This window comes from Myxine glutinosa, chromosome 1 (assembly GCF_964187855.1).
Source record: "Myxine glutinosa chromosome 1, kmMyxGlut1.1, whole genome shotgun sequence".
In the NCBI taxonomy this organism is placed as follows: Eukaryota; Metazoa; Chordata; class Myxini; order Myxiniformes; family Myxinidae; genus Myxine; species Myxine glutinosa.
The window spans coordinates 136,669,155-136,682,644 of NC_136261.1; the positions used below are offsets into that span (position 1 = coordinate 136,669,155).

Sequence of the window (13,490 nt, forward strand, 5' to 3'; positions counted from 1 at the left end):
CACAAACAACAAACGTTTGTGTTAAAAAGGCTTCTGTTAAGCAAATGAAACTACCTTTGCACAAATAAGGTTTCTTGTGGAATATGTGTTGTTTTGCTGTGTACAAGTTAAATATATACTACTACATGAAGCATACACGTTTCTGCACTAGAATATTGAGCTGGTACAAAAAACGTGCACAACAATCTTTTGTGTCCAAAACGTTTATATTGTTATGAATTTGGGTAGAGCAATATATAGAGCCAGATAGTTCTGAATAGGTAACATGCTTCGACTGTCGCGATAGGGAATCTACCTTGTAATAGGTTCTGTGTTTTAGGCGGTTTGTCGGGGTAAGTGTATACCTGGAACATACAAGGATGTTTGTGTGTTAAATAGTTGTAGGGATTAATATAAGACCCCTGTGTGTGTCAGACCTGGTAATCCTTCCTTTGTCCCTTATGGCAACGCACTCATATAAACACTTAGATAGGTCCTTAGTGCAACATTAAATAATTCTCCTCCCTTACCACAACAACTTTGGAAAACAGGCAGGAAGCCAGGCCGGGGCACCCCCGATGGGGCCGCAGCCAGCCACACCACCAGCTGGCTTAGCAACCAGCCTCGTGGCAGGCTGGGAGCCACGTCCAGGAGGACTGTTGATTGGTCCATAGGAGGAACAGAGAACTGCCCCGTGATTGGAAGGAAGGGAAGGACTGGTGGTTGGCCACGAGGGTGGCGTGACATGGAGGGCGGGAAGCACTTGGCCAATGAAAAAGCACCAGCGCATTGAGAAGATTCGAGAGGTCGAGAGCCGAGGCGCTGATTGGGAGGCGCGCCAGAGCTAACGTCACACGCAAGGTGATAAAAGGGCTGGCTGGACGACATTCTCTCTCTCTTTTGCGTGGGCCCTTCTCTTCTTCGCTGGGATTGGAGATCGTGCTTCGTTTCCTCTTTGCCTGGTCTTCATTGGCTCTTCCTTCTCGCGTGCTGGACCTTCGTGCTTCGTGCTGGGTGACATTGGTTTGTCATGGTACTTGGAGCGGGATCCGGTGCTGTTGGTACTGGAGCGAGGGACCTCGTGGTGTGCCGCGGAGTGAGTCGCATCGAGGCCGGGTGGACCGTGCGAGCGAGGAGGCTGAGGTTTCTTCGCGCCGGAGCTTGGAGCCGGACAGGGCCACGTTGGACGCTACACTGTAGCCTACAGACAGATAAGGCCGCACCCACAGAACATTACATGATGAGACATTTCTTTTCGTAATTCATTCCCTCGTCTCGTATCCGAAATCTGTGTGTGGGGACGTCCCGATCTAGGACATTTTATTACTGGCGCGTATTTTCCTGTCCCGCGATTCCTTGTAAATAAACCCTTGTATTATTTTCCATTTCCTTCTAAACCCGGATTCCCGTTTGAGTTCGTTCCCTCTCCAGATAAGCGTTTCCACCTCTTCTTCTTCACTTCTTCCTCCCGTGCTTTGAAAGCCGAATCCGTGTTTGATTGTCGCCTCCATTAAAGCCATTTGAGCCATCTGCGACCCCTGGTATTAACCCAAGGGTATTCGCGCGACAATATTAAGCAAACAAGACTGTTTTTGCACGAATAAGGTTTCTTGTACAATATGTGTTGTTTTGCGGTGTACAAGCTAAAAACACCATTTGATGAAGTACATACGTTTCTGCACTAGAATGTTGATTCGGTACAAAAAACGTGCACAAACAACAACCTTCTCTGTTAAAATCGCTTCTTGTAAGCAAACGAGTGTTTTTGCACGAATAAGGTTTCTTATGTAATAAGTGTAGTTTTGCTGTATACAAGTTAAATACACACTATGTGATGCAGCACACCCAGTTCTGCACTAGAATATGGACTTGGTACAAAAAACATGCACAAACAACATTTTGTGTCAAAAATGCTTCTGTTAATCATTTGCATTTTTGCATTTTCATTAACCACCACGACGTTAACTGAGGACCAGGTGTATGCTTGTATGCTTGTAAAAGGCCAAAGCATGTCAAAGCTGATTATACTTCATTGGGTGAGCTGGTCCCTAAAAATATAGAATGGATCCTTCTCAGGTAAATACAAATCTGTATATTGACCACTAGGAGGCAGTAGAGAGAGAGATCAGCTGTGTGAGCTTGCTCAAAGCTGGAGAACTTGTGATTTATTTAATGCTTTAAATTGTTCCAGCTGCCTTCTGAAACTATTTTGTGGGTCACACACAGGATTGTCTGTACCAAATACTCCCTGTTGGTCAGAAACTATGCGGCAATATTTAATATTCTAGAGTATTGCACTTTGTTGCTCACTGTTAAACTCTCACTGTTGTGGAGGTCAGAATCAGTGACCAACAGTGAGCAATAGTGTTGTACACCTCACATTCTCCTGTGCAAGTTTGTATAACGTGTTTTTTAGTGGGAGTCAAGACACTATGAGCATGAAGAAGACTGTGCCTCATGGTAGAAGCTTCACTAAAAATCATCAGCAGTGGGGAGCCCCACCAGACTAGAGCATAAGAAGCTGAAAGGATTTGGGTAATGAAGCACGACTGTAGAACCTGACTGGGGCTGCTGTGAATCTCTGCCTTACCCACTGAGCCAGGGCAGAGAATGAATGCTTGAAATTGGATTTCTAAATATACCACAGGGAGGTGTACTAGATCAGCGGGATGCAAGTCGAGCCTGTGGACTGGAGCCACGTACTGATCTGCTTTTGCAGGGTTTGTAATACGTTTTATTGCTTGGGGTAGGAGGAGGGAGCAATGCTTCAATGAGGTGCATGATATGAACCTAATCATTGAAGTCTATTCAACGATGCATCACAACAAAATACATCACTGATCAACAGATGTTTTTCGGTTATATCAACATGTGGAACCCATTGCAAAGATCATACAAACAGAAATACCATGGGTAAAAGTCAAAATTCAAATCGAAGAATTTTTTTTATCATGACTTTTTGATGGTGAATATGTTTTCATAAATAAATAACTAAAAATAAAAAAGAAACTTTAGAAACTACACAGTAAAAGATAAGGAGGGATGCACTACACTCTACAGTCTACAAAGTTATCTCAAAGTTTCTATAGTCCACCATCTTGATTCCGAGGCAACACAAGTGCCAAGTGGGTGAATGATCTTTACAAATCATGATACCAAAAGGAATTTAGCCTCCTATTGATGAATTTGCACTTTATGCTTGACAGGATGATGGTCTAATATGACAAGCAATGGGTGGTTCGCTGCATTCGTTGGCTTTCTCATTACTGCAGTATAAGCACCCGCTCCCTACAGGAGTGGCCAGAGGAGGGGGGAGGAGGTGTCACGTTATTATCCTTTTTATTATTGCCAAGTGTTATTAGTTATTACCATTATTATTATTGTCTGTATTATTATAATTAATAATATTATTATTTTGTAATAGCCGGCGAAGCCGGTGTTGTCAATAAACGTGTACGTATTATGTCGAAAACCAGATTATGCCTTGGCTTGAGAATTCCGAAGTGCAATGGAGGCCGCCATCTTGCGGATGCGGAAGTATGCATAACAAATTGAAAACGTTCAATAGGAGTTTCTTTCACCCGTCTTTGTTTGATTCACAATCTTATGCACCTCTAATGTATTATTAAAATACTTTAAGACCAACCTCGGCCCGCACGGGCCTAGTTATCTTCAATGAAAAGCATCACCAAACACCGGAACCAATGAGATTCGAGCATTTTGAAAAAATATTTCTCAAACCAAATCACGCAATGGAGGCCGCCATCGACCGGATGCGGAAGTTTGCATAAAACAATTGCGAAAAAGTTCAATAGGAGTTTGTTTCACCCGTCGTTCTTTGATTCACAATTTAATGAACCTCTAATTTGTAATTAAAATACGTTAAGACCAACCTCGTTATCTTCAACGAAAATCGTCACCAAACACCGGAACCAATGAGATTCGAGCATTTGAAAAAATATTTTTTTAAAGTTTATTACGCGTTTCGGAGGGTGAAAACGGCGTCAAATATTCTAAAATTGACGAAGAATTATTTTTTAGAAATCTCGTGGCCGTCGGGGATAGTTTTTCACGGCCAGAAATACGGTATAAGCGGTTTACATAAAGAAAGAAAGCTCGGTTTGATTAACGACGTCGACAGTCACACATTGCCGTTGAAACGACGCTATCGTCTGACCTGTCGGCACTGATCTTACTGCAAGCTAACTTCTTCTGGTGGAGGAAGCCGCATTGCCCGGAGAGAACCAGTCCTGACAGCGACTGAAGTTAGAAGACTACACACATACTGTGAAAACGTATATTAAGCCCAGTTAAAATTTCTTAAAATAGGCCTTAAGCTAGCACATCGTATAGTTACACTCCTTAAGCTTCTTGTGACATTTATTGTATGTAGGTATTGGGGAGGACTGTCTGCTCTTCTCTTTTACCAAGTCTTACCAGGTACGGTACCTACACCGACCTACTATCAACTACATAACCTACTGATGTCATCGTGATGGGTAAAATAGTGGCAAGAGGCTTTGGCTTCGCCGGCTCATTGCGGCTTTGCAGTGGGGTACTAGTAGCCGGCGACGCCTGTGTTGTGAATGAAAGCGTACGTATTATGTTGAAAAGCCAGATTTTGCTGGATCCTTTGAGAATTTCGAAGCTTTGATGCACCAAATCGCTCCATGGAGGCCGCCATCTTGCGGATGCGGAAGTATGCATAAACAATTGCGAAAAAGTTCAATAGGAGTTTGTTTCACCGTCTTTGTTTGATTCACAATCTTATGCACCTCTAATCCTCTAATCCTGTAATTAAAATACTTTAAGACCAACCTCGTTCCCCGGGCCCGCACGGGCCCTGGTTATCTTCAACGAAAATCTGCACCAAACACCGGAACCAATGAGATTCGAGCATTTGAAAAGATATTTTTTATAAAGCTTATTACCGCGTTTCGGAGGCTGAAAACGGCGTCAAATATTCTAAAATTGACGAAGAATAATTTTTTAGAAATCTCGCGGCCGTAGGGGATAGTTTTTCACGGCAGGAAATATCCGAAGTTGAGACGGAATTCACCGAATTAATCAAGAAGTAAATTTTATAAATTTTAATCTCATCCAGAATGCAAATGGTGTCATTTTGAACTTGGTACGGTACCTACTACACCTACCTACTACCAACTACCTAACCTACTGATGCCATAGTGATGGGTAAAATAGTGGCTAGAGGCTTTGGCTTCGCCAGCTCATTGCGGCTTTGCAGTAGGGTCATATTAATATTAATATTATTATGCTATTATCATTATTGTTGTCGGTGTTATTACCCCGCACATGTGAAACAAAAAGTGGGATTAAGCAATTGGTTATCTTCTGTCTGTCTGTCCGTCTGTCCGTCCATCTACAAACATTAGTTTATTATCGAGGAATAACTTGCTTTCGATTGAATGCTGGATTTTGAGCACGAATCGGAACATGAATCAGAAAACAAGCATGTAGTTTAGCAGTATTTTGTTTCTGAAGGTGTCCCTATCACACTTGCGCAGAGAGGAGTGAGATAATAAGAAATACTCTACTCTATCTGCCCATCTGGCAGTCAAACAAAATTGAAAATCATTCCAAACAGGAAACATGCTGTTTTTAAGGACGTCAAATAATGTAACATGTTAGATCGGGTGGTGTATATTTGTATAAAGCACTGCACCTACAGCAGTAAACATCCGGATTTGTTTTCTCCAATCTTTAAAGCCTCTATTTTATTTAAATTTAATGATATACTTGAACACTGTAGAAAACAAATTGCTTTTTTTACACTTTGAGAACCCTTCCGTTTAGCAGTACTTGAACATGTTAAATAATGTGGTGTATAAGGCACTGCATAAACTGCAATAAACTTCCGGAATTTTTTATACGACCTGTAAAATCAATACACTATTTCAATTGAATTATATACCTAAACACTGCATAGGGTAAGATGTTCTGCGAACTCTCTATAGTTACTTTAGTTATTGGAAGCGGCCTTGGACAATCACGATGATTACAAGGAACGACTCTCAAGCTGCTATCTGTACATCGTAACACAGCGTTTGTCCAAAGCGGAAAGTCAATAAAACATGGGAGTTCCTCCGGATTTTTTATTTTTAAAGCATCATATCTAAGCGACTGTAAAATAAGTCCCTGAAAATTGAAAATTAAGGCAAAAAGGACTGAATACAAATATAACTCAAGTATGTAGAATAAACCACATTGCTTTAAAATGTGATTGATTTTATTCTGATGGTGATTCAAGGGCTAGAATATTAATTCTGTTTTTTATAGCCCACTCAACCTTTTGTTACATAACACTGCCCGTATCCAAAAAGGTTTGACATGATGAAGATTCCAACCCTTTTGAAGGACCGTCCGTGTGACTTGTTCACAATCATAGCAAGGCGGATTAGAAACTACTGATGTACCATTTTGAATGAAAAATTGTCGTCTGAAGGTAAAATAACAATGCGGGCCTTTTTTTTTTTTTTTTTTGCATACATGATCGAGGCTCGTGTAAGAGCTAACATTAATCACAAATAAAAAACGGACACATGAAACATATAACAAAGGGAGTGGGAGACAAGATGGGGAGAGAGGGGGAAGCACACACGTACAACAGTAGAGAACAGGGACATCGGGAGATCTGTGGGAGGGAGAGGACTTGGGGGGAGGGGGGGTGATGGGATCGGTATAAAACACATGGACACTGCTAGAACTTCCAGGAAAGCAGTCGGTATTGTTGTGGAAAACCATTCAGGTCCGCACAACTTTAGTCCAACGGTTTGGTTTAATTGCATTTAGATCATCAGATCATTCCTGTAAGTAGAAATACACAATAAGCATACGATGCGACATCTCATAAAGCCATCCATATCAGTCAATGCAAGCAAGCTAGATATTCTATAAAGGCGTACCATTAACGAGGCTACCGATGTAACATGTCACAAGGGAGAAGTCTCGGAGCACTGACACAGCAACGGGTCTTATAGTCACGCCCCTAGTGGGGACAACAATGACAGCGAGCAGCGAGCATCCCCACCCGGGTTCAGTACGGATACGATTTCACTACATTCACCCCCCCGTCAGAATTATACGGCCGCGTGGCTAAAAGCGAGTGAGCGTCAGCATGGGCGCGGAGTATCAGTCGGCCCAACCGTAGCGGGCCGGGCGGCGAATTTCTCTGCCAGCACGCGTTCGAAATTCCCCGGGTACGGCGTCTCGTAACCCTGTATCCCCGGTGTCAGAGGCGTCAACAGGGTCGGGTGATGAAGGGGGTAACGCCAAGTCGTCGGACCCGGGCAGTCTCGACGGGGGGAGGGTCGGTGGACTATCGGCGATGGGAGCGTCGGGAGAGGTCATAGTCTCATAGATGGGTTCGACCGGTTCGTCCGATTCCCTACTAAGGTCGTCGACCCCGCAAGGGGCAAGATGACGAACGGAGACAGTAGTCTCACGACCATCAGACGTCATCACACGAGCATGCTCAGGATTAGCCTGGAGAATCTGCACTTTGTCCACAAGGGGGTCGTACTTGCTCGCGCGAACTGCCCGTTTAAGGTAGGCCGGCCCGGGCCCAGCGAGCCAACTGGGCAAAGACCGTATACACCCCGAGCTCCTGGGGTGGTGGAAAAGACGCTCGTGGGGAGTTTGGTTAGTTGCCGTACTCAGGAGTGCCCGGATTGAGTTCAACGCCGCAGGTAGCGACCAAGCCCATTTATCGAGGCCCCGGCCGTGGGTCCGGAGATGGAGCATGACGGCCCTCCAGATAATCCCGTTGAAGCGTTCGATCTGCCCATTAGCCTGGGGTCTATACGGCGTGGTGTAACTAGACGCAACGTTGTTTTGGAGCAGATAGCCGCGCACCTCCTGAGACAAGAAGACTGCACCCCGGTCGGTATGGACATAGGCCGGGTAACCGAACATTGAGAACAAGTTCTGTAAGCAACGCATCACCGTGGCAGCAGTCATGTCCGCGCACATATAAGCAAAGGGGAATCGTGAGTACTCATCAACGATAGTGAGCAGATAGCGAGAGCCGCTCGACACCGGCAAAGGGCCCTTGAAATCCATCGCCAAGCGTTCCCACGGGCGTGTAGCCTTCACCAGAGTCCCCATAGGGGGGTTATAGAAACGCGGTTTGATTTCCGCGCAGATAGCGCAGTCGCGACAGATACGGCGGATATCGTCAATCGAGTAAGGGAGATTCCCACTCCGCACGAAATGAGCGAAACGCGTTACGCCGGGATGGCCCGCAGTAGCATGCAGCACCCGTAGGCCCTCCAACGAGGTGATACCAGCACATGTAGTGGGGCGCGATAAGGCATCGGCGGCCTGGTTATCCTTCCCTGGGCGATATTTGATGGTGTAACAGAAGTCGGCGAGTTCGATACGCCAGCGAGTGATTTTCTCGTTCTTAATGCGCTGGGCGTGTAAGGTGTCGTACATGAACGCAACGCTTTGCTGGTCCGTGATGATTTGGAAGCTCCGCCCGAGTAGGTACGGGCGCCATCGCCGAATAGACTCGACGATCGCATACGCTTCCTTTTCAACGGACGAGTGCCGCCGCTCAGCGGAGGTAAGAGTCCGCGAAAAGAAAGCCACGGGACGTCCCCCTTGGGAGAGGGTCGCCGCGATGGCCTGATCCGAGGCGTCACTTTCGAGGACGAACGAGCCGCTCTCGTCGATGGTTGCTACGGCGGCTCGGGCGATGTCGGTCTTAAGACCTTCAAAGGCCGTCAATGCGGCCGAACTCAGGGGAAAAGTGTCGCAGGCCACAAGGGGGCGAAGTTTCGCGGAGAAATTTTGCACCCATTTGGAGTAATGGGCGAACAGCCCAAGGGCGCGTTTCAGGGACGCCCGATCGCAGGGAGGGGCCATGTCGAGCAAAGGTCGCAGACGTTCCTTATCCGGAGAGACAGAGCCATGGGTCACGGTGTACCCCAGAAGATCTATGGTGCGTAGGGAGTATCGGCACTTATCCTCGTTCATAGTTAAGTGATACCGTTGCGCGACCTCAAGGAAGCGCTTCAGATTAGCGTCATGGTGCCCTTGGTCATATCCACAAACCGTAAGGTTATCGAGGTAGACGAAAACATCGGTTAAGTGCTCCCGCGCAACGAGGTCATCCATGGCCCTCTGGAAACAAGCGACCCCGTTCGTCACCCCAAAGGGCAATCGTGTGAATTGGTACAACCGCTGCCCCGACTCGAAAGCGGTATAGATACGATCCGCCCTAGAGATAGGGATCTGGTGGTACGCACTACGGAGATCGAGAGTACTATAGACCGAATACTGGGACACCTGTTGCACTAGCGCGTCCATCCCCGGAAGGGGGTAGGCATCCAGCTGTGTAAAGCGGTTAATCGTTTGGGAATAGTCGATCACCATGCGTTTGCGATGGGCCTCACTGCGCACCACTATGACCTGGGCACGCCACGGCGACCTACTAGGTTCTATAATGCCGTCTTTCAAGAGCTGAGTCGTTTCGTCCGCAATGAATTGCATGTCCGCGCGAGAGTAGCGTCTCGATTTTACCGCGACAGGGGTACAGTCGGAGGTTAGATTGGGGAACAGTGAAAGTGGACGGACGTCCATTTGCGCTAGGGCGCACACCGTTAGCGCGTCGTCCGCCCCCACAACAAGGGTGTCAGGCCCACCGAACTCCATTACCAGACGTCCATGCAGCTTAAGAAAATCGTGTCCTAGCAGAATATCAGCACATAATGCGGGTAAAACCATAAGGTGTACATCAGGGAAAACCCGTCCCTTTAGCACTAGTTTCAATCGGCATTCCCCTTTGGTGCTAAGCCGGAGTCCCTGGGAAGCCATGAAGATCCGTCTCGTAGACCGCCCGATCCGCCATCCATGCCTGAGCACAAGTCGCTGGTCGATAAAACTATCCGTAGATCCGGTGTCCACCAAGGCCTGAACACAATGGCCCTCAACCATAAGGGGAATAAGGGCTTGAGCCAGGCCAGACGAGGCAGCTGGGAGCGGGACTGAGCCCCCCGAATGGGTCGGACCAGCCTCGCGGGTGGATCCTACACCAGCAGCAGTTTTGCGATCGTGGCCGGTGTCTGCGTTGACCATGGGGAATCCATTATCGTCATCAGAGGGCTTTCCCCAGCATTCCGGTGTTTCGCGATTCAAAATCCGACGAGAAAAGGCCTCCGTAGTATTTGGCATCGCCTTTTGACACTCCTGGCAGATAAAGGCTTCCGTTGTAGCCGAAATCGCCTTTTTCGTTTGGTCGCTTTGACAAAAGGCTTCCGTAGTATTCGAAATCGCCTTTTTCGTTTGGTCGCTTTGACAAAAGGCTTCCGTAGTAGTATTCGAAATCGCCTTTTTCGTTTGGTCGCTTTGACAAAAGGCTTCCGTAGTATTCGAAAGCTGTTTCTTCCCTTGCGTGGCTCGAGGTTTGGCCAAGGACGCGGCCTTTGTCCCCGATGGAGAATGAGACGTTGGTGGCTGTCCGGTGGCGCCAGTCAAGGTTGTCTGCGCGCCCAGCGGGCCGCGGAGAGGGGCCCTCCCCTTCGAAGTCGGGTAAGGCGCTGGGCTCGTGGGTTCTGCTACAAGCCCGTTCAAGGTTGCCGCGCCTGCGCGACCGCGGCTGCGCGAGTCGAAGGGCCGCGAGCCGCGTGCCGATTTCTTGCACACTTTCGCGTAATGTCCCTTTAGCGAGCACAAATGGCAAATAGCGTCACGTGCCGGACACACGACTCGGGCATGACGAGGCCCTCCACAAAAAAAACATGCGGCCCCGCGCAAGGCCTTGGGTCTGCTGGTCGTAACGGCAGCTGTCAGGGTAGGGTCATCCTCCGGAGCATCCCGGAGTTCAGCAGGCGGATCCACGTCCTCGTCAGTGGTACTCTCCGGCCGGGCGTGTAGTGAGGTGCCCGCCAAAAGGCGCGTGCGATCATAGGCGTTCGATTGCATCCGCGCTTCGGTATACACCGTCGCTTGCTCAACCGCCGTAGCGAAGGTCAGGTCGGTCTTCTCCAAGAGTTTGAGACGTAGTTCCTGGGAGGAGACCCCTGCTATGAAGGCATCTAAAAGTCGATCATCTTTAGCCTGCTCGGGAGTCCGTGGCTCCTTGGCGCTGTCCAGCATGAGCTGCCGGAGCTCCTGGGCGTAATGATCCATAGGCTCGTTGGGCTGCTGCCGCCGCGTCTGCAGCAAATAACGCGCATACACAGGGCTTTTTTCTTTTATATAAAGCCGCTTGAGCTCCGCGATGGTAAGATCATACGTCGTGCATTGAGCGACCGCGTGGTAGACCCGGTAGTCGATTTTTGAGTGTAATATTGCCAGCTTCGCGGCAGGCGTCGGAGCGGTCTCAGGCTCATCAAAGAGATGCTCCAGTTGTCGGAGCCAGTGCTTGAGTTGCAAGCCTCCGTCCGTGGCTTGTGGGTCGGCGCTGAAAATGGACACCGTCAACGTCTTGTTGCCAGCCATGTCAGCAGATCTTAAATGCAATTAAGTGTTGTGGAAAACCATTCAGGTCCGCACAACTTTAGTCCAACGGTTTGGTTTAATTGCATTTAGATCATCAGATCATTCCTGTAAGTAGAAATACACAATAAGCATACGATGCGACATCTCATAAAGCCATCCATATCAGTCAATGCAAGCAAGCTAGATATTCTATAAAGGCGTACCATTAACGAGGCTACCGATGTAACATGTCACAAGGGAGAAGTCTCGGAGCACTGACACAGCAACGGGTCTTATAGTCACGCCCCTAGTGGGGACAACAATGACAGCGAGCAGCGAGCATCCCCACCCGGGTTCAGTACGGATACGATTTCACTACAGGTATTTCAAAAAAAGTGAATCTGGGGTGAATTAACGGGTGTAGAAAAGATCAAGGTTTAGGATGGGGGAAGATAAGAGATGGTGGTGAACAGCTGTTTTAAAGATCTGGAGGGAGGAGTGGGATTGAAGAGAGTGAGGGAGTTTGCTCCAGAGGTGGGGAAAAAGAGGAATGAAGGAGTGAAGGTGAGCAGAGAGTCTTGATTTTGCCAGTTTCACCATAACAGGGTCGCTGGCAGATCTTGTGCGACCTGTAGGAATATTTGGGGGACAGAGCACAGACAGAGCTGGGGGTGCAAGGCCGGAGAGGAGTCGGTAGAAGACAGAAAGTCCACCAACCTGCCTGCGGTGAGTGAGTGAAAGGCCCTCAGAATCAGCTTTATCGCGGGAGATTCCAATGATTCTGAAAGCTTTGGTTTCTAAAGCGTGAAGCCGAGCTAGGTGTGAGGCAGGAGCACCGGCCCAGAGTGGAGAACAGTATTCCATTGAGCTGCGGATGAAAGCCTTGTATGTGGTGAGGAGCTCAGGTGTGCCAAGGAAGGACTTCGCACGACGGAGGATGCCCAGTCGGCGACTGGCTTTGGAGGCCAGATTTGAAATGTGGTTTTCCCAGGAAAGATCATGGCAGATAGTGAGACCCAAAAGCTTGAGTGACAGAACTTCTTGGAGAGGATTTTTGAGAAAGTAGATGGGAGGGTTGTCCAGTTGGTCTTTTCAGAGAGACATAGTAAGAGTGTGAGATTTTCGGGATGGGTGTAACTAATTAGTTCTCATGGATTACTTTGAATACCTTAAGAAATTGCTCAGTAATCGATTACTTTCTTTATAATAGATTCGTCGAACAATTACTCTCAAATATGGAAAATAAAAATGGCTTTTAATGAATTTTGATAGTTATTATAGAAGGAGTGGTAGTAGAATAGGACAGGTTGCGTATGTGTCCAAGAACACTACTTTAGCTCCTCCTCCATCCCTTTCACTCGCCACACCTAACTGACAGCGTCTGAGGCTGGCGTGTGTGCTGTATCTGGTGTGTGTCTGCCGCTGAGTAAGTAAACCTATATATAGGTCTTTGCATTTAAAAGGCTCACAGGGATACTCATGATGGTGAAGGTGGAGCCTCGGGGAGTGGGTCGGCGCTTGTGGTGGATGGGGATGTGTGAAAGGTGAGTCGAGTGGGTACGTTGTGTTCAATTCCCCTCGTATTCTGTCCAAACTCATTTTGCAACACACCCTGTCTTCATCTCATGAAATACAATAATGATAATGAAGTCGAGTTGGTGATTATACACAGTATTTGATTATATTCTTACTATTCAACAACTGTTGTCGTGTTACAATGGGACGGATGTGTCATTATTGTTAAATTTTCCCCTAGGTTGTTGAACACCCTGCAAAATGGCTGACAGAAGAGGTGAGCTTCCAAGTTGTATAATATGAAATCATTTTGAAAACTAGAGCAATGCGACTGTTTCGCCAATATGCCTCCTCATAGTCCCACAACGGGTAGATGCCCTCGTTCACTGTCCTAAAAATAAACAATTTTGTTTGTAATCCCGTCAGCTGTTTTCAAGTATCACATTTTCATCAGCCATGACGGGTTTCACAACGATTGGTGAAGCGGTTTCAGAGGTTATATTTTCCCCTAGGTTGTTGAAAACCCTTCAAAATGGCTGACGACAGAGGAGGTG

The 13,490-nt window shown here is 47.3% G+C and overlaps 1 protein-coding gene across 1 annotated transcript; it reads right to left on the reverse strand.

Moving 5' to 3' along the window:
• Positions 1-9,767: 9,767 nt before the first annotated feature.
• On the reverse strand, positions 9,768-11,693 carry LOC144889512 (uncharacterized). The gene is made up of 3 exons (XM_078769987.1): positions 11,646-11,693; positions 9,836-11,547; positions 9,768-9,804 (listed from the first exon to the last, which is right to left on the reverse strand). The coding sequence occupies exons 2-3, from the start codon at positions 11,440-11,442 to the stop codon at positions 9,768-9,770; spliced, it is 1,644 nt and encodes a 547-aa protein (XP_078626113.1). The 5' UTR covers positions 11,443-11,547; positions 11,646-11,693.
• Between the last annotated feature and the right edge of the window lie 1,797 nt (positions 11,694-13,490).